The 20762-nt window shown below is 43.7% G+C and overlaps 2 protein-coding genes and 1 long non-coding RNA gene across 4 annotated transcripts; 2 read left to right on the top strand and 1 right to left on the bottom strand.

Moving 5' to 3' along the window:
- Positions 1-2396: 2396 nt before the first annotated feature.
- igfbp5a (insulin-like growth factor binding protein 5a) lies at positions 2397-9934 on the bottom strand. Of its 2 annotated transcripts, none has more exons than XM_026160061.2 (4): positions 9135-9839; positions 3436-3629; positions 3029-3148; positions 2397-2900 (listed from the first exon to the last, which is right to left on the bottom strand). In XM_026160061.2, exons 1-4 carry the CDS (start codon positions 9466-9468, stop codon positions 2769-2771), a joined length of 780 nt encoding a protein of 259 aa, XP_026015846.2. In that variant the 5' UTR covers positions 9469-9839; the 3' UTR covers positions 2397-2768. The 2 variants fall into 2 exon arrangements, with proteins under 2 accessions (XP_026015846.2, XP_026015844.2); XM_026160059.2 differs by having other exon boundaries at positions 2401-2900; positions 3400-3629; positions 9135-9934.
- On the top strand, positions 7396-9845 carry LOC145424466 (uncharacterized). The gene is made up of 2 exons (XR_013905547.1): positions 7396-7586; positions 9115-9845. It is a non-coding gene; the product is annotated as an uncharacterized LOC145424466 (long non-coding RNA).
- A 2840-nt stretch (positions 9935-12774) lies between the features above and the next one.
- Positions 12775-20289, top strand: LOC145424339 (uncharacterized). The gene has a single exon (XM_080297587.1). It carries the CDS (start codon positions 16274-16276, stop codon positions 18602-18604), a length of 2331 nt encoding a protein of 776 aa, XP_080153713.1. The 5' UTR covers positions 12775-16273; the 3' UTR covers positions 18605-20289.
- Positions 20290-20762: the final 473 nt, after the last annotated feature.

Genomic DNA, 20762 nt, shown 5'->3' on the forward strand with positions numbered 1-20762 from the left:
TCTGGAAAGTGAAAGTTCTATGGGTCTGTCTCAGCTTACACCAACATCAATAACAGAAAATTAAGAATGTGCATAAATCTGACAATAAGAAAACTCACGGGTTAAGATGGCAGGACCTAATGTCCTTCCTCATAAGGGCTTATTTATCAAAAATGCAACCTGCTTGGAACATCCTGTTTCACAAGCATACAAAGCTCGGCTGAGAATAGCACCAGCCACAAATAAGTTTAGTCCAAGTGCACTGGAGGACAAAAAAAAAGATAGACTTAGCTGACTAGGATGGAATTTTATAGGTTTCTTTTTCTTAGCTTGAGACAACCAGTTGAGATGAGGAAATTACTAGTCCCAGCGCAATAACAATCTGGCACATAACCTACCTCTGCTAAATTGCAAACCCTTGTTTTTGTACAAATTAAGCAATCAACAAACATAACTTGTTTAATTAGAAAGCGTTGGAGACACAGGTTTACTTCCTTTTTTTTCTTTTTTCGATCCGCCAAGCTAACCAGCTGCTACCTCTAGCATCATATACAAAACAATGATCCGAGTCTATGCTACTAATCTTCTCATATAACTTTCATTGTCTCAGCCAAATAAATGTGCTGTGTTACTAAAATGCCAAACTTCATTAATGCTTGTCAGCTTCTCATAGCAAACCTTTTGATTTCTGAATCTATGTTGATCATAAAATTAGCTGCATGACTATAATGAAAAAAGTCGCTGTTAGCTTATTTTGAGCTACAAAAATGCCTAACAAGTACCAGTAGACTGAAGAAGTTACTTGGAAGTGATGAAACGTTTCTCCCACTGAAAACGCTACGTCCAGATGAACAGAATCAACCACTGTCACCTTTTAAGTGACAGTGGACACCTACAGCCAACTTAGTCACTGTGTCACAATGTGTATACATCCTTTAAGACACTTCCATGTTGTACATTATCTGCACTTACACTCTGCATTCATTTACACAGTGTAGAATTTGTGAAAATGTACAAGTTATCAGTCATTAGACCACAAAATAATAAATTTTTCAACACTGAAGATATTCTTCTACATTAAATGCAGATAAATTAGTGCGTGGCGGATATAAGAGTCTTAAGACTGATCTCCATACCAATATTTGGCCAACGTATAGGGTGATATTTTCTTTACATTCAGATTCTCCCATCTCTGCTTCACCTATTTAAATTTAAATGTATTTTTATGCCATAAATTTTGATTTTATCCGGTCATTAAGTGATGACGTGACGAATCCTACTTCCGGGCCTAAAGTAGTCTGCGTTTAATATGGCTTTTGTGTTTTTAACATGTTTAATGTTATGTATTTTCTTCTATTTAATCTCAAAAAGCTCCTAAAACAGTCAGTGATCACTGTTGACCTCCCTTGGCTTTTATTACCGCTAATCATTTATTTACGCTCAGTTTTTAAAACCTTAGGATGTAACTACAGCCCAGCCAATGCAGCAATATATGAATGACTAACCTTGTATTGTGGATGGATTATCCCAGTTGTTCTCCTGGCTGAAGTCCTTTTACAGCATCCTGCCATGCGATTACATTTGTTCCTGACCACCGAGAAGACTCACATTAACTTTTATCGAGTGGAAAAAAAGTTAGCTTGTTTATATTATGCTAACATAGCTATGTCGCTAGCGGTCACGTAGCACATCATTATATACCAGCTAGCCAAACTTCAGTAACCCTACAAACGTCACTGCTGTTTAGTTTTCTGTCTTCATTTATGTTGGAAGTGATAACAGAGCTGTACGTTTTAATTTGTTTCCAAAACCCCGCAGTCAGGACATGCTATATTGTATTTAGATCGAAGCTAGCAAGCTAACTTCCTGCTAACTTCTAACTCCGTTAAATGTCATAAATTCCGTTTTCATGGATGCCTGGATGTTAAACTGAATTGTTACACCTGGTAGAGCAGAACGCTGATCATTTTATTAAAGATGAAAGACTTTAGACAGTTTTTCAACTCTCAGTAATGCCATAGTGATCGTTTGATATATGGACCTGCAGCGGAGTTTAGGCCCAGACACGGCTAGTGACGTCAGACTTAACGACCGGATAGGCAAATAGCTCATATAAATTAGTACCTGAAAAAAAAGCAAAAAAATTACCTGTGTTAGCAACCTAACTAGCATTAGTTATTTGTATTTCCCCCTGTATGCTCAAATTTTTAAGCATGATCAGACATTAACCATTGGGTACTTATAGAACCCTTAATTTAGCACTCAAAATAACAATGGAAGTTATGGAAGTACTTGATTTGTGACACAGTGAGTACTAGACGATATTCCCACTTAGCCACCTAGCATATTTATCATCACCATTGCAAATATATAGATATAAAAAAATATTGATATTTAGCCACATTTAAAATATGTCTTGTCTTTTTTTGGAATAAATTCTATAATAGTCGTAGCACACAACATACTGTCTCTATATGATCTATGGTTATGAAGAGATGAGGTGTTAGCTAACCTCAAAAATAGTACACAGTCAGTGGGAAGCCAGAATAGAGCTTTACATGTGCAGATTCACTTAAGCAAGCTTTTTGATTTGGCTCCCTTTACAAAATTACAAAAAAAAAAAAAAAAAAAAAAAAATTAAAGATGATAGAATCCATCACACCTGAACATATACAGTATAAAACCATTTGTGCCATATTTTCCTGATTGTCAGTCATAAAGTGTGCTAGCTTGATTGGCAGGCTTTACGAAAAAAAAAATAGGGCTCAATGAGTACAACCGGTTTGCCCTCATTCATTGCTGTTGTTGTCGAGATCTTTGCACTGCAGTTCTCCTCCAGCGTAGTTGATGCCGGGGATCTTGACGCCAAACCGGTCTACGCACCAGCAGATCCCCCTTTTGCGACCGCGAGATGGCTTGCACTGTGGGTAAAGAAAGCAAGACTGGAATAAAGAACTTGTTTTCCAATCATTTGTTGTGGCATTTTGACTTTGTTAGACTGTCAGATATCAAAGTAGCAGTGCACTCTAACTTTTTGATACATTTGTACCTGTTTGCGCTTGAAGAAGCCCTTCTTGTCACAGTTGGGAACATACAGTGAGAGAGCAAAGACCTGAGACGTGTCCTTCATGGCCTGGATGAGATTATCTAGTTTTCTTCTGCAGGGGCCCTAGAGTCACACAGAACATAAATCTAAATGTCTGCTTGATTACAATGCATATACATGCAAAATATTTCAATTCTGGTTAAAAATTATCTGGAAAATTTAAGAAGCCACATGCAGTGGTATGCAATATCTGATTTTGTAGAGCCAAAGTTTGTTCATTCAGAGGGAAAAAAAACTAAAAATAAAAAATTGCTCAAAATCTTGCAAAAAACCAACAGTCAGTGTTTTTTTTTTTCTTTTCTAATTTTATTTACCTTGGTATGCATCTTTGTAATCTCTACATCACTTACAAAATGAGGATCCAGTTTATCTATGCTGAGTGGAGCCAAGTTGCTGGCAGGCCCAAGCTTGGCCAGCTGCTTCTTACGGTCCTTGGCCTGCTTCATGGCCTGAGCCTTGCGACTGCTAATGTGATCTCCATATAAGGGCACCTTTGTTTGTGGTGGGACTGGGACACGTAGCATGTCATCATGAGGCTGTCCACCTATTTGGGAGGCAACAAGACACAAAAGAGGTAGATCGTTTTAGTCGGCCCATAGGTATTAGTTTTCTGGGGAAAAAAAGTGTTATTTACACCAAAATGCATTGCGGCTATGGCCCCATGTGTTCCTTTGGTATAAAACATTTGCTATTTTTGGAAAATTTCGAAAGCCTTAAAAACCTGTTGTTGCTGGATTTCAGAGTCTGTTGGAGCATTATTACTGCCAACAACATAACACTGAAGAATGTAATTTAGCACAATAAAACTAACAGTTTTTGCACTGAACCAAAAAGTGTATTGCACCATGCTTGGGCATGTACAGATGCGTGTTTCTCCAAGGGCTAATAAAGCAGAAATACTCAATCTTTTTCTGGCATGTCCTGCTTTAGGAGCTGAAAAAAGTTCTGAGTTTCCCAACTCACTTTTAGTATAGTAACTGGTAGAGTCCCACCAGTATACAGGATTTTAAGACAGGTAACAATATCAATATTTGGTGATGTAAATATCCTATATGTCGGCCAATATTTTTTTTCTTTCAGGTACAGAAAGCATGCACAATTTCCCTATAGAAATGCTAAGTGAGTCATTAATAAGATAATGACACAATGTAGTTTAAAAATAATCTTATCATGGCAAGTTGAGGATGACTGTTTTTAGACTTTGTTCTACTCAGATCAGCTGGTTGTGCGTTTCAAAAACACGTTATGCCAATCGGGAAGTTGCATAGTGCCCTCTGGTGGACACACTGCACAACATCAACACTCATAACATAGTTGAAGGGTATTTCTTCCATCTTTTCTTTACTTTCATCAATCAACTTTTATAAATACAGATATAGTTAGATTGGCAAAGAGTGAATATATATCACAAACATCAAACAATGTTCTTACACATGTAACATATCTGCCTGTGTCAGAAACCTAGCAAGCATTAATCATTTGTGTTTGCTCTTGATGTTCAAATTTTTCACCATGAGCAGACATTAATCATTTGGTTACTCATTGAACCCTTGAGTATGAACACATTTATGCACTCAAAATAAAAAGTCTTTTTATGATTTATTGGTATGAATAGATGAGGTGTTAGCTAACCTGAAAAACAGTACACAGTCAGTGGAAAGTGACTTATGAAGTGGTTGAATGGCAATTCTCGTGTTTCTTCTTTACATTTTAATTTTTAATTTTATCAGCTGTTATAAATGTCAGTAAGTGTCAAATAAATGCCAGCATGATGCTTTCAATAAAAAAAAGTTTAACTAAACCTTTTTAATGCTGATCCTTTACACTAGGGCTGCACGATTTTGCATAAAATGAGAATCACGATTTTTTTGCTTAGAATTGAGATTACGATTCTCTCACGATTTTCTTTTCCAATATAAATATTTATTGCGCTTATTCGTATTCGCTAACTTCGTAACAGTTGAGACTGAACATAAAAACAATAAATAAACATAAAAACAACAAATGTCTCACAAAATGTTGTACTGCTTGAAATTCTGTCTCCACCGTTGCTCGACACTGCGTGTATAGAGCAGGTAGTGCAACAATAGAAAAATAGTTGCGGGACGGCACTGTGTAGCGTTTGTCTAGGGTGTTGATCATTTTCCTAAATCCCTCGTTTTGCACAGTGTTGATGGGAGCCATATCTTTGGTCAGGTGATAAGTAATAGCCTCCGTAATGTCTCTGCCAATTTTAGCAGCCAGCTTCTGTATCACGTGGTATAAGGCTCCGCCCTTGTCATTTGTTGAGCAGGAAGAGTGAGCGCTTGTTTTCATGCAGATTACGTCCCGGATCAAAATGCGGTACAATCGTCGTCATCTTTTTTTTTTTTTTTTTTTTAAATCATTGTCATTTGGAAATGAGATCGCACATAAATATGAATTGAGATCGCGATTTTCTAACGATTAATCGTGCAGCCCTACTCTACACCCCACAGTTTGGGAACCAAACAAACAGATTTGCAGCCCAACAACTGTAAAGCATGTCTCTGTTAAACATGGCTTCCTTTACTGCAAAAATTTGAGTCACACAGGACTACTGTTCAACATTTCATCTGCAGTCAGTAATGGTGGGCCATTTCCACTGGATGCTTACACGTTAAAGATGAAAAACAAAACAAAAACAGCAGTAGTAATCATTCCAACAAGTCAACAGCTGTAATATTAGTCCTGTGTGAACATGGCTCGACATGATGGGTCAAAATTAAGAGCACCATGACTTCCAACCTGGATTTGCAACTTCTTGAACTGCCAAATTAAAAAGCTCAAGAGGGCACAAGGCAGCAGTTTCCAATTTGGAAATGTCACAACACAACGTGATGATTTCACTTGCCCCAGCTAAATGCTTATTTAGCACAGTTAGTGGCTACAAGCCAGATTCAGATTGGATGTGTTGACATACGGGACAACATAAGCTACATTTATGGCAAGTCAGGCTGCCAGTTTGGGGTATATGTAGACCAGGGGTTTTAAAACTTTTATAGCAAGTGACCTAAATGAGATATTTAGTCTCACCCTGGCACCCATGGCCATGAAAACATGCTATTACCCTTGTCATGTGGCAAGCCACCAAAAAACAGCCGCAACCCATTTTGGGTACCAACCCCCACAGAAAGCTTCATGTACAAGTATCTTTCATCTGTGCAAAAACACTGCTCTGTGCTAAATTTTGGGGAGTCGCACAAACCTCAGCACTCGCCCCTCTCCCTTGTCCCCACCCTCAGCCGCAGTGACTGCACTGAGGCCAGAGTGAGTGACTGTGGCTATTTTCCCCCCCAAACAGCACTATAAACTGATATTTCATCGGGTTTCTATCCTGAAACATACATTAACTTTGCATGTGTCCTAAGCCCTCGTTGGCCCATTTCCACTGCTGTGTCACGCACTTGTTTCCGCTTTCGTTTTGGCAGATTGAAAACTCCACATATAAACCTCTGTAGTTCTGCCAGTGACATGGTCGCTAAGCTACTAAGCTAACTGCGTGGTGAACTGAGGTCACTGTGTAGTTGCAAATGATGCTTAAAACCTCGATGACTGACGATGATGAAGCTCATGATGATGATGTCATCCATCCATTCCCCTTAATGACAGGTTCTTGGAAAAAAGAGATTCCCCCTAGTTTCCTGCTGACAATGTTTTTTTTCTCTCTCTTTCCCCAGGGAAATCTGAGGCAGCTCAGCGCCAGTATGTCCAATCAAGTCTTCACTTGCTAATCCCCAAGCTTGTCTAATCTGACGTGTGCTGACTGATCACATCTTTCACTTTTTTCCCCTTTCTTCCTGCCTCTTTTCCTCTTCGTGATCCTGGAGAGCTATGCAGCTCCCTGCAGGAATTAATGACTTAAAAAAATATTTTCTTCATCTTCATCTATCTAATCTTTCCATGTATTCTCCCTTGCCACATCTGTCCAGATGTTACTGTTAGACATCCTTTCAAATGTAAAAACTAGATTCTACCTATTTTTAGCTGTTGTTACAACTTAAATGCCAGCTTATGTCACAGGTTTTCTGCTCTCTGACAAACAGCAAATATGGAAAATATGGTCAGACTGCACACACGAACACTTGTGCATTAATATAGCTGTACATGCCTATTATGAATGCATATATGTACGCATATCCACAGCCCAGGGTTGTCAGGTGTCTGCAAAGCGTTTTTACTCTATGGGGCATGTGCTCATGGGTGTGCATGTGGGTTTTTTTGTTTAATTTATGTGTCAACAGAACGCCCAGCAGGAGATGGGGAGTTCATGATGAAGCTGACTGCCGGACAGACAGACGGGGGATCAGAAACCCACGCTCAGCCTGCATTCTGCTGAATCACTGCACAGCCGGGGCCTGCCTGCAGCGCCGAGCCGGAGAGAGGGGGAGGGAGTGGAGGGAGAAGACTGTGTATAGACGTGAAGAAGAGGAGATCAGGACGGGACTAACAAAGACTGACGAGAGGGAGCAAATAAGTAAAGGTGAACGGATCAATCCAGATATCCATAGTATCGATACCAACGCTGGTATTGGTATTGGATTGATACTAGTGATAGGATCGATGCTTTGCTTCTATCCTCTATCTTCAGTATGTCTTTCACTGAATTGTATTAAATTAATTATTGACAAATGTCACATGTATTTTATTTATAGCTTATGACACATTTAAAATAACAGGCAGATTTAGATTTAAAAAAAAACAGTATCAAGATACATAAAAAGCTGAAAGGTGTGTTTTATTGTGGGAAGTAAAAATCACAGCTCTCTCTCTCAATGCACTCTTCTACATAAGCTGCTATTACAAATTAAATGTATCGGTATTAGTATCAGCAATATTGGCCCAGTCTTTGCTTGGTATCGATCGTATATCATACTGCACAACAGCAAATAACACATTTCTGGCTGAGGATCAAAGCTGACCTTCAGTTCAAAAGTAAGATTTTGATTCACGCTCTTTTCCCATTTTCCACCTCTTGTTACTGGACTTTATGCCAATATCACAGAGCAAGAAAATAGTTCAAGTTCTTTTTTTTTTCCTTGCTCAGCCCGCTGGCGTTTAAAACAGAGTAGGAATATTTATGTTTCCATTGAAACTCTGCAGGAAAAACGGAGCAAGAGATAGAATGGAAACGGTGAATCGTGGAGATGGTGGGATAGTGAATGAGGTGGCGGAGAGAAGGAGAAGAAGAAGAATAGGTTGGAAAAGATGTAGAGGGACAGCAGCCAGGCAGGGAAAGAGGAGAAGAAGGCTGTGTGTTGGGACAAAAACAAAGGTGGGTCAGGTGTGTGAGACAAGGCACAGGTGGTAGACGAACTGACAAAAGAAAGGAAGAAAGGTCTAAAGACAAAAAAAAAAAAAAAAGAGAGACAGGTAACCATAGAGGAAGGTATGTGGGCAAAACATGATTTCACACCTTGAAGACAGTGAGTGCAAGCTAAGGCAGCTCTGCTGGAGCCACAGAGGAGCCCCGCTGAGAACCACCTGTAATCTTCTCCCTTTTTATTTCGTCTGACTGGAAGAGGGAGGGGAGGAGAAACGGGACGCCGCTGATTTAAGACTTGCAGACCCACAAGGGCCCTATAGTTGATCACCACGGGACACACCAACTGCTCAAAGAGTTCACGGGGGTCAGCTCAAGTGCTGAGGAGACTCCCATCAACCCCTCAGAAGCAAACTGAGTAGAAACAAAGTTGCAGGAGAGCGGAAAGCGCAGTGAGATTATTCATCCTTCTCGCTCTCTGAAAGGGAGTTTGTGCATCTCTTGTGGGCTTCATCAAAATTCCTGCACTGACAAGGGAGGAGTAACATCTCTCTCCAGCTGTTTACTATTTCTTTGCACCGTCAGATCTTTGGGTGAAGCAGGAATTCGCGCGATGACACTATCAGAGCTGTCACGGAGAACATGGAAGTGTTACTGCTGCGTAACCCACATTTCCCATTTGTCCCTTTATCTTTAAACTAACACACACAGCACTAAGAGTAACCGCCTCTCCATGTTCCCTTCACAGGTAACCCTTCACAAGCCTACCTTTTGACGGATGCAGCAGTTTGTACAACTTCTCGTTCCTGCACACCCCGCGGCCGTGCAGGAGCGCGTGCAGCGGCTTCTCCTCTCCGTTCTTGGGCAGGCAGCGGAGCCCGCGCGTGCATGGCCCTGTGTACACACCGCACGGCTGGCCCTCTTCGAGCGCGCAAGTCATGCAGCACCCGCAGCCGGGCTCCTTCACCGGCTGACAGCCCACAGGCACCGGCGGGCACATGGACAGCACCTTCTGATCGCATGGCTCGCACGGCACGTAGGACGAGTCGCAGCCGGCGATGGTCAGCAGCGGAACCAGCAGGAGGGAGAGGCGCATACGCATGGTGGGTGCGGGTCTGGAGTGAAACTGCGTGGATTGGAATGGAGTGGAGTGGTGACGAGTCGGTGGAGAGGAGTATCAGCTAAGCGTTGCGGAGAATCCTTTCTATGTCTCTGGTCTCAGTCCGAACATCAGGCGGGTGCGAGTCGCATCCACAGGTGCCTCTGCGCGCTCACTTGTGAGTGGCAGCGTATCCGATACTCGCGTGCTCTCTCACTCTGCCGTCCTCCTTAAAACCCCGCAGAGTTACCAAGAGTTGAAAAAAGAGCCAAACAAACAAATGAAATTATCCAGACACCACGTAAATCTCCCTTAAGTGATGCCCGGTTCCGTTTACGCGCAGGCTGCTCCTCTTCAAATAAAAAAAGGAAAAAAAGAAAGCCCGCTGATTCTCTCTCTCTCTGTGTGTGTGTGTGTCTCTCTCTCACTGTAGGTTACTTCGCCCGCGCAGATTGCGAGCAGAATGTATAATCTGCGGCTTTGAGCTTGCCTTTTAAAAAAGAAACTGCCAGAGGCGAAGCCTGTAACGACGGGCATGTCAAACAACGCGTGGAGGGGAGGAGGAAGGGGGGGGGGGGGGGGGGGGATCAGAGGGAGGCGCACTTGTCAAGTCCGTGCGCTGAGATGCTGATTTCACAGGGCGGGTGCTGGCATGTCTCCAGATCTGCCAGACACTAGACGATGCTCCCGTAGGCGATTGAATGAGACCTTATCTTTCTCACTGCACAGTTGCCATTTAGGTATGGTCAGTTTGAAAAAATGAATAAGTCCGTTTAAAATCTAAAGCAGAGGTGTTAAACATAAGGCCTGGGGGCCTGAAGCAGCCTGGCTTGACAGGTTTAGTGGACCCATTTTGAACTTTTAACTCTATTTTCAGTCACGGTCAAGTGTGTGGAAAACAGAGAGATAGGATCCAAAAGCAGGACTCAGCAGGCCATCTTGGAATATGCACAGTTTTGTTGCTCGAGCTCCTTGGCATGAAGGCAAATGACTGAATAGACAGGGTGCGTGTACACACAGGAGGAGATGATGACGATGACATGACAGAGACAAACTGAGGGCTTAAATAGACAGGATAGTGGAAGGAGAGGAAACAGGCAGGAATAACTCTAACTAATAAAATGGAGGAAGTAAACTACACATAATGGATATGTGACAGAAGACTATCACAATAAAACAGGAAACATACACGGGAAAACTAAACACTGACAAAAAGTCCATACTCAAAACGTTGGGTCAACAACAGCTCTGACCCGACTGCCACCCACACTACATCAAAGCAAGACATTTTCTCTAATGAAAGTTTTCTGTTCTAAAATTTTAAAATTAGAGGACAGTCTGTGCAACGATCTACCAGAACCTTATGTGTAACCTTTTCTATAGGTTTATCGTGTAGTTTCACCAGTCTGGCCCGGTCCACATCAAAGTGGGCTGTGTGTGTCATGAATTTGACATCCCTGATCTAAAGGAATTTCTCTGTTTTAGCATTTTACACCTGCTTTGCTTTCATAAACTGGTGAATTTGGCCTTTGAAGGATCCCAAACACTCTTCTATTCTCAGAGAAAACTCAGACTCGTCCAAAAGTTGCATGTGAAACGGGAACACATTTATAATTCCCCTCAGATATCGAGTCGGCCTCTGTTTTTGTGGCCAAGGCACTGTAGCTTTAAATATTTGCGAGATGCCTGTCTTAACAATAACAGACGAATTCTCCAGCAATGTGTGCTGCAAAGTGTCCAGATCAAGGCGAGCTGCACTCACGGTGACCTTATTTTATGTCTCAGCAAGGTCAGTGTCCACAGTGAGATAAGTAGTCAGCTCTCGCGGAGTGCAGAACGGTCGTAATTCACTGGATGTTTTGGCAGATAGCAATATATGCCTGAGGATTTCAGATGATGAGCATGTTTGTGTTGTAAGTAAACAGATTATCTGCACACACCAAGATGAATTCATTTAATGCTTCTGACCCCGGTCATGTTCTTCCTCTTGTTCCTCTTCTTATTACTGCATGTACTTTCTGGATTATTTAGCTTTATTTTTCCTCTTTGTTAACATCCTGTTAGATCTTAGTGTTTAAACTGAGGTTATGTGTCCCATAGCTGTATTAATCCAGATGTTTTTAGCTGAAACTGCCCTTTGAAACACCTTTATTCTTCCTCTTTCCCCCTCCTCCCCTTACCCCTCTTTGTGAAACTTTGTCTGCAAATTCTGCTCAGGTCTCCAGACCCCCTGTTTGTCTTTTCCCTTGACCTTTATGCTGTATCGGGTGACGAATGGCGTCACCTGTGGCGAAAAGTCATCTTGGTGTTGCCCACACCGTCTACCTGTGCAGACATGGAAAGAAAGAGCACCATTCAGATTGTGAAGCTTTAAAGGCACGTCTGTGCTTCGCAGGTTCCAACTGCAAAGATCTTCCTCACAAAGCTCACTCTCAGTCTCAGCTGCACATCTATGATTCATAAATTGATGATCTATGACCCAGAGACACATTGGCAGAGCTAATATGTCTGCACTACTTTTTCTTTTGTTTCCAGATGTGAGACGGAGAGGATTTGTGGTCCAAGTGCATCTAGGGTTTGTGAACCAGAGTGCAGTGTCTGTTAAGGTTAGTCTTTCTATATAAATTAGCTCTGAGTCAGCTGATGTATATTGGCCATGTGATGCACAGATGGTGACTTTAGCTGCTCTGCATAGAAGGGCAAGGTTTAGATTTCCAGTGCTGTTAATGTTTAGGCCAAATTGCTGTATGTGCTGAGGATTCAGTCCCAAATCTTTAGGAGCCTAAGTTCCGTTAGCTACATGCTTTGCTTGTGGGGGTTAATTGGCACAGATAAGCCATGCTTTAGTACTTACAACTTTAGTCTTAATTCAGTTTGGTATGCTCGGTTCTGACTTAGTGAAATTTTTATCCACACCGGCACTCTTAGGGCAGGCACACACAGGAAGAGACTGGCAGGATTGTGGAAATCAGAAAACAGTGAAATTTAACAACTTGTGGCTGTAACAGGCAAAATAACTTCTGGTCAGTAAGTTGGTGGGTGCAGAGTTACAGTAAACAGCTCTCAACTTTGAGGTAGGGTGATTTAGGAGCAAAGAATTCAAAAACATAAACAAAAAAGACACCATTTATCCACGTGGACTCAATGCTTGACCCACTAAACATACTGCACTGTTTAGTTGTGTATTGTGCAGTCCAATAGATTGTGGACAGCTATCCAAACAACAGAAAAGTCATGCTAGGGAAAAGCATGGCTGCAGACCACAGTGTGACCAAAATTAATTTTACTGTGTGCAATAATCTACCAATCTCTTTCCCTTTGAAATGGTCTCTTTGAATTCGAGGATCAGATCTGCAATCAATCAAGGTCAGCTGTCATTTTCAAAGCAACTTTGGTGCATCAAGACATCAATGAAAAAAGGAGGTAAAATAGAGTCAGCTTACTATCGGTCAATCATTTTACAATTGTATGGTATCAAGCTGGCAATTGCATTCAATCTGTTTGTGATATAACGGCATTTAACTGTGATAAATTTGAAAAAAATCACAAATCTATTCCTAATCTGTTGCCATTTACACAGAAATGCACATCACAAGCTTACATTCAGGGTCCAACTTAGACTCAGAGATAGTTAAGACATTAAAACAAGAGTAACCAAGTGTAAGACCATGAAAATAATGAGAGTATAACCAGTTTACTGGAGAGAGACATGTTGCAGAGTTGAGCTCAGCTGAACATGCTTCTGTATTGGCAGTATTTTGGTAGACCTTGTGGAGTTATGGAGCTTTGTCCGTTGACAGATGGAGGTAGTGCCCAAAGTAAATGGTACACCTGGTCTGCATATTCCCTTCTCTGTTCTGGCTCTCTTGTCAGCCCATCAGTATTTGACATATGCTTAGTTGAGCTTTGAAAACCCCTATCTGTAGACTCTCTGTAGGCAAATAACTATGCAAAAAGAAACACTCATGACAGCGCAAAAAAAGCAAGACCCAGACTGACTGCAGTGTGTTTGTAATTGTGCAACTAGTTGCAAATCTTCCCAATCTGTCTGAGAAGAACTGCACTCCTTCCAAGATGGTTGACTGGTTGCCTCTCAGACCTTTGCTGTAAACTTGTCACGGCTCAGCAGCCCAAGATGAGAGATTCAACCAGAGACTCAGGAAGTGATGAAAAAATAACTTTATTTATGACGAGGTTCACAAGGTAAACAGAGCTAAGGCTATGAAGTGAGCAGGGACTATAAACATGAACTATGAGAGGCTACATGTGGTTTAGCCCAGGAAACAAACAGCTGATCCGTCCTCCTGAAAGCCTTTGTTCTCTCTATATAGGTACATAAAGTCCTAACTGGACAGAGAGTATGTAGCCACTCCTTTTCAGAGGAGGAGAAAGGAGGAGGGAAAAAAAGCTTCTAGTTCAAATGGGGTGCATTGGAGATAAGGATTTTTGGGCACAAAGGCCAGATTTGGCCAGAGTGTGACTCTAGAGTTATCCCGCGTGAATTGGGTGCACTGTTTGTATATTGACAGTGCATAAATATCGCTGACACACTTCGCAGATCTAGTGGCAACCGATTTATATGCCTTGTTAGCCAGGGAGGACTGCAGATGACCAGATGACAGGGAAAGTTTCTGGTTTGGGTGGAGATGAGAAGCCACCAGATTCTTCACTGTGGGATACCATTTGGTAGAGGCCCTTCTTCTATATTCCAGCGCAGTCAAACGCCGCCGCTTCCTGCACGGGGTTGGGTGACGAAAATGGCTTTGCCCAGCAGCATGTGACCTCGTCCACGCATTCGGAGAAAAGCGGCAGTACCTGCTTAGTAACAAGCACTTTGCTTTGGGGAGCCTTTTACCCTGGTATCGTGAGGTGGAGGTCTCCGTTGTCACCATGGTCCATGGGATTGCCAGCTTTTCAGCTGCTCGTTTTGCAATGTCAAATAGCTCCATGCTGCGGGACTGTGTCCCAGGGTTATCACAATCGGCCCCTTGTGTCGCAGAATTCCAAGCAGAGGGGGCAAAGAAAACGTCATCATCCTTGTCCGAAACGTGATGTTCCGACGCTCCCTCAGAGGATTCGCTGAGTAGCTCGTCATTAACCTCGAGGGAATCAGGCAGCTTTGCCTCAAGGCTTCGCAGCTGACCGCATTGTCCACCAACAGGAGGACGATATCCATCTCGCCCCAGCTGGTGCCTGGTGTGGCTGACAGGCTAGCCTTCGACGAAGGCTTTTCAGGGTAAAGCCTTCGCACACCGGGTTCACATGAATCCGGTGTGGAAATAGCCGCATGGGTGTGTTTCAGCCCGAGGCCCATCACACAAGCATCATGTGTATCTGAAGCTGAAATTTTGTAACTGCATGGGCAAATTCTGGGCAGTGGTTTGCAGTCTGCCATATTAAGGAAGCTTGGTGTAGGTAGCTTGGAATGGCTGGACAGCTAATGCTGATTTTATTTTATTTTATTTTTTTAAATCGGTCAGTTAGCTATAGTGAGCTAGTATGACCTAGCTAGTGTGGTGACTAGCGCTTGTGCTACTTGGCTTGGTGACCGTGTGAAGCAAAGACAGTTAGCTTGGTCAGCTAGCTGTTGTGCTAGGTGTGTGGTGCCAGCTAACACACTCTCCACTCTGTGGTGAAGAGCAGGCGACTGGAAACCGATAGCCGTGCTAGCGACCAAGGTGTTAGCTTGCTCACGTGGACAGTTAAGCTAGCACTCACGTTGACAGTCAGGAGAGATGAGGTTTCTGAGAAGTGAGAAGAGGAAATTGAATGACCGGTGACGCTGCGTCACAACCATTTATAGGGAGGAGGGTGGTCCCTCTCTGACGCAAGCATTACGACTGCCAGCCAATGCTGGCTGGAGTAATGACATAGAGGCTTCTGAGGACAACGCTGAGAGAGTGTTCCCCATAGTGAAAAACCGAAACAAATGTTTGAAAGACAAATATGAGACTCAGAGCTAAGAGGGAAATGACAAATAACATGTGATGGGACACTATGATGGCTCGTTGCAGGAACTTGATGGGGGAAACTATGGCAGGTGTTATGACCCAGTGATGTGTTTGTTGGTGTTGTGCCTCCCACCGGAGGATGGTGGCGGTATTTTTCCTTTTTTCTCTCCTAGGAGGTGGACACCTGGGCGTGGCTGCTAGGTATCTGGGTGGAGTCTCTACACACCTTCCGACTGGATAATTGATGGACCACCTCCAGTACTTAACGTCCGGATGACAGTCACCTGGGAGTGCTGTTTGGAACCCCGTTGACTCGGTCACAGAGTTGTGTGTTGTGTCATTGTAGTGCAGGCTGGAGTATTCACGTGTACCTCTAGCCTTGCCATGTAAATAATTGTAAATAAGTTAACCAGTGGCGGTCACTTTTTTGTTCCTTTGCTGTATAACTTTCACTGTCGCAGCCTAGTAGGCGTGAGAAGCCGTTTTCTTTTGTTGAACAAGTTTTCTCCTGTTTTTCGTTAGATAGTTAGGTAAGTGACTTGTCTTTTGTTTTGGCTTCTTTTTATTTTGGTGTAGGGAAGACTAGGGATTGTTTTATAGGGAGTTTTGTTTATTGTTTTGGCATTGCTCACTGCTGATGTAAATAAATGGCTGCTTAAATACTTAAAAAAGGTGTCGTTGTTGGGGTTTGTGCGTGGGTGGGAAGTGAGTGGGGCAAACTATTTGTTACGTTTATTTACTTGCCGGGACCAGAACGTAACATATTGGGGGCTCGTCCCTTTGGTGGTTCTTTTTGTGGCTTGTTTTCTTGGTTGGCGGTTTTTTCTTGTGTGGGGGGTGTGTGTGTGTGTGTTAGGATGGAGTTTAAGTTGGAGGACTTCACTCTGAGCCCGTCTGCGGAGAAGTTGGACAGGTGTAAAAAGGCTGACCTCTTGCTTGTTGCTGAATTCTTTGATGTGACTGTGCCGTTGACTGCGAAGAAGAAAGAGCTTAGGGAGCTCCTGTGTGTCCAGTTGACGGACAGGGGGTTGTTTGGTGAGCCGGGTCCTGCAGGGGGGGTTGAGCTGGGGGCTGTTGCTGGTGTTTCTGCCCCACTGAAAAATCTCCCTTTTCCACCTAGCCCTTCTGTGGAGGAGCTGCGGTTAACGCTGCGCATTAAGGAGGTGGAGCTAAAGAAACAGCAGTTGGAGGTGGACGCTATGCACTTGAGGATCAGGGCTCTGGAGGTAGAGAGGGGAGCCTCTGTGTCTGCCAGTCCTCCTGTACCTCGGTTAGCCCCGCAGTCACCATCCCCGCAGGTACCCTCCCCGGAGTCATCATCCCCGCAGTCGCCATCTCCGCAGCCACCGGCCCCGATGCCAGGTGGTGGCTTTGATGTGAGTAAACACATCAAAATGGTGCCGGCGTTTCGGGAAACTGAGGTGGATTCGTATTTCACAGTGTTTGAACGTATCGCAGGTGCGCTGCACTGGCCAAAGGATGTGTGGTCTCTTTTACTCCAATGTAGATTGGTGGGGAAAGCTCAAGAGGTATGCACCGCTCTTTCTCTGGAGGACAGTTTTGACTATGATACGGTGAAGGCTGCTGTCCTGCGCGCTTACGAGCTTGTGCCAGAGGCTTACAGGCAGAGATTTAGGGATGGGAAAAAATCCGCCAACCAGACCTATGTGGAGTTTGCCAGAGAAAAGAAAACTCTGTTTGATAAGTGGTGTCATGCTACAGAAGTAAAAACCTTGGAAGACCTGCGTGAGTTGGTGACGTTAGAAGAGTTTAAAAATCAACTACCAGACACTGTGGTAACCTACTTAAACGAACAGAAGGTTACGACTCTCGCCGCTGCTGCTATACGGGCTGATGAGTTTGTGTTGACACATAAAGTGGTGTTTTCGGCTCCTGCTCACAGTTTTCCGTCTTCCGGTGGCCCGCCCCGATGGTCTCCAAGGGGCACCCGCCGTGCCATCCCCTCATCCGTTGAGAACCGCGTGTGTTTTTTTTGCCATGAGCAGGGACACCTTATTGCGGTTTGCCCTGCTCTGAAGAGAAAAGAAATGACCAGGGAGGGTACATCTCCTTCCCCAATAAACCTTCTACAGACAAACTCTCCTACTTGGGGGGAGGTGATGGCACCCGAAAATGATAAAGTAGATAAGGAGTTTAAGCCGTTTGTGTCAAACGGCTTTGTTTCCTTGATAGGAGAAGATCGGCGGACTCCTGTCAGTATTTTGCGAGACACTGGTGCGAAACAGTCGCTCATTCGTGAGGGGGTCTTACCGTTTTCAGCTCAATCCTGTTGTGGGGCGGATGTGTTAGCCTGGGGAGTTAGGATGTGTGTAATACGGGTTCCTTTACACTTGGTGCAGCTTTCGTCTCAGTTTTTGTCTGGTGAGGTTAAGCTTGGGGTGCGACCCCAGTTACCGGTTGCAGGTATTGACATCATCTTGGGAAACGATCTAGCTGGCGGCACAGTTTTTCCGTCGCCAGAAGTAGTCGATATACCACTTACAGATAACAGTGGTTTCGATCGTGCCACATCAAAGGCTGTTCAAACCGTCAGTGTAAAGACATTTAGGCAGAGGAGAGGTGCGAGTGGATCCCAGCAACAGCAGCAGCAGAATAGGAGGCAGCCCAAGGGGACGAGAAGAACAAATATTCAAACCACAAGGGTCGCTGAAGCCACCATGCAATCAGACCCAAGTAGATTCACTTTTCAGGACAGTCAGCAGCAAAATGCTGAAACCAGGCCACCTGCTAGAAAAAGACAAGGACCTCGACGGCATAGGGACCGCAGAAGAGGCCAGCTGATGGTGGCTAATGCTCCATCTCCCACCCTTAAATTTGACACAGACTTTGATTTTGATTCCTCCAACGCGCAATTCATTAAGGAGGCGCTTGAGAAGAAGTTACAGGAGGGGCTGAATCTAAAAGATGGGAATTCTGAGGGAAGGGAAAAGGAGGGGTTGCAGCTGAGTTCAGGGGAGGATCATTTTGGTCCAAAGTGCTACTATGACAAAGCAAAGTTTTTCTTTGACAACATCTCATCTGATAATGGGCTCAGACTGACGTGGGCAGGGGAGCGAAAGCGCAATCTGGAGACTTTTGGTGTCCCTGGGCGGTTCCTGAGGGGCCAAGGATTCAGAGGTGGACGCCAGTGTTTTGGGGGCGGGTGCAGTGCTCGTGCAGGAGGATGAAAATGGCATTGACCACCCAGTCTGTTTCTTTTCTAGAACATTTCTAAAACAGCAACCAGCGCCTCATGCGTTGGTCCTTACTCCTACAGGATTTCAACATTGAGATCCGATATATAAGAGCTTAGAGAATGTTATGGCTGATGCCCTCTCTAGGTCGTAAATCAAACATCTTTGTGTGGGGTTGGATGTTTGATTTTTTTTGGGTGGGGGAAACTGTTATGACCCAGTGATGTGTTTGTTGGTGTTGTGCCTCCCACCGGAGGATGGTGGCAGTATTTTTCCTTTTTTCTCTCCTAGGAGGTGGACACCTGGGCGTGGCTGCTAGGTATCTGGGTGGAGTCTCTACACACCTTCCGACTGGATAATTGATGGACCACCTCCAGTACTTAACGTCCGGATGACAGTCACCTGGGAGTGCTGTTTGGAACCCCGTTGACTCGGTCACAGAGTTGTGTGTTGTGTCATTGTAGTGCAGGCTGGAGTATTCACGTGTACCTCTAGCCTTGCCATGTAAATAATTGTAAATAAGTTAACCAGTGGCGGTCACTTTTTTGTTCCTTTGCTGTATAACTTTCACTGTCGCAGCCTAGTAGGCGTGAGAAGCCGTTTTCTTTTGTTGAACAAGTTTTCTCCTGTTTTTCGTTAGATAGTTAGGTAAGTGACTTGTCTTTTGTTTTGGCTTCTTTTTATTTTGGTGTAGGGAAGACTAGGGATTGTTTTATAGGGAGTTTTGTTTATTGTTTTGGCATTGCTCACTGCTGATGTAAATAAATGGCTGCTTAAATACTTAAAAAAGGTGTCGTTGTTGGGGTTTGTGCGTGGGTGGGAAGTGAGTGGGGCAAACTATTTGTTACGTTTATTTACTTGCCGGGACCAGAACGTAACACAGGTCAAGGGCATCATTCGCAGGTGGAGAAGCAGGAGGGGAAGGCGAGAGACTGAGGTCTGGGTGAGTCCAAGGTTCCTAGCAGTTGGACAGGTAGGCAGGCAGGTGAGAGTGGTAGTAACTGAGAGGATTTTACCGGCAGCAGCAGGATGAAGGAGACCAGCGTCTAGGTGAGCAAGGCTATGGCGAGGTTGCAAGATGGCTTCCGTGAAGCGACTAGGAGACAGGAGAATGAGGTAAGTACAAACAGTATGAATAGCAAGGTTAACAAGAAGCCACACACTAACATGGGAACACAAGGAACACAAACTGAAGATGATGTACAGGAGTGACAGCAGACACAAAATTTTTGTTATTTTTTTACTATAATATTGTACTGCCAAATTGCCTTAGATTTTGATGATCCTTTAAATCAGGGGTCTCAAACTTGCGGCCCGCGGATTGATGTGAAGAAATATTTTTAAAAAATTATTATACAAAAATTTTTTTAATACTACGGCAGAATGTTACAGGCATGGCCCTTTAAGACTGTAGCCTCATGGGCGGTGTAGTTCTTGCTGCAGGGAGAACGCGTGGGACCTCCCCTCCCGCTGTGTGTGTGTGAGCGTGAAGGAGGGAGAAAAAGGAAAGTGAAAAGTACGAGGTGGTACCGAGCAGAAACGGGAGATGGAAGCATGTAAATATAAAAATAACCACTGCAGCCAAAAAGAGTGCCTGACGAGCCCAGTAAGCTATTAAGACTCGATTTTACACTGTGTTCGTGTTTTCCTACAAAACAATAAAGTTCTGCTGGAGCAGCCTTTCAATGCCTCTTTCTGTCTCTCGCTAGCAAAGTTGACCCAGACAGTAAAGCTAGTTCCCGGCTACGAGCCCGATACGGAACCCAAAGTATTAGCCAGAGGTCTCCTTACCACGGTTCGGAGCCGAGAGTGCAAACATGTTGAGGGATTGGCTGTGTTAGTTCAGTGAGAGATTTATTTGGAAAGAAAATTTTTTCACTTGGAGTCAAAAACTAATGTGTACGCTTATGCCTGCATTTTTATTTTGTTAAATACAAACAAAATTGTAGCAAAGGTGCTGCCACGTGTCTGGCCAGAAAGAGCTGTTTATTTGGTAGTTCAATGAAACTACTGTACTATACTGCTGAGTGACTGTCTTCTGCTCATCAAAGACATTTCATTGCAATGTTGACCCTGCACTAACTTGCGGATGACAAATGAAACTGAAAGGCTTCAGATAGTTAAGAGTGAGAAATAAATTGCCTTCATGTTT

Source organism: Astatotilapia calliptera, chromosome 23 (assembly GCF_964374335.1).
Source record: "Astatotilapia calliptera chromosome 23, fAstCal68.1, whole genome shotgun sequence".
NCBI lineage: Eukaryota > Metazoa > Chordata > Actinopteri > Cichliformes > Cichlidae > Astatotilapia > Astatotilapia calliptera.

Bases quoted from the DNA above. Each gene is read 5' to 3' on its own strand.
- igfbp5a (XM_026160059.2), bottom strand. From the start codon at position 9,468: ATGCGTATGCGCCTCTCCCTCCTGCTGGTTCCGCTGCTGACCATCGCC. The intron at 3,149-3,399 runs GTAAATAAAATT...GTGTGACTCTAG, and splicing joins TTACAAAGATGCATACCAAG to GGCCCCTGCAGAAGAAAACT. The intron at 2,901-3,028 runs GTACAAATGTAT...CTTTACCCACAG, and splicing joins GCTTCTTCAAGCGCAAACAG to TGCAAGCCATCTCGCGGTCG.
- LOC145424339 (XM_080297587.1), top strand. From the start codon at position 16,274: ATGGAGTTTAAGTTGGAGGACTTCACTCTGAGCCCGTCTGCGGAGAAG.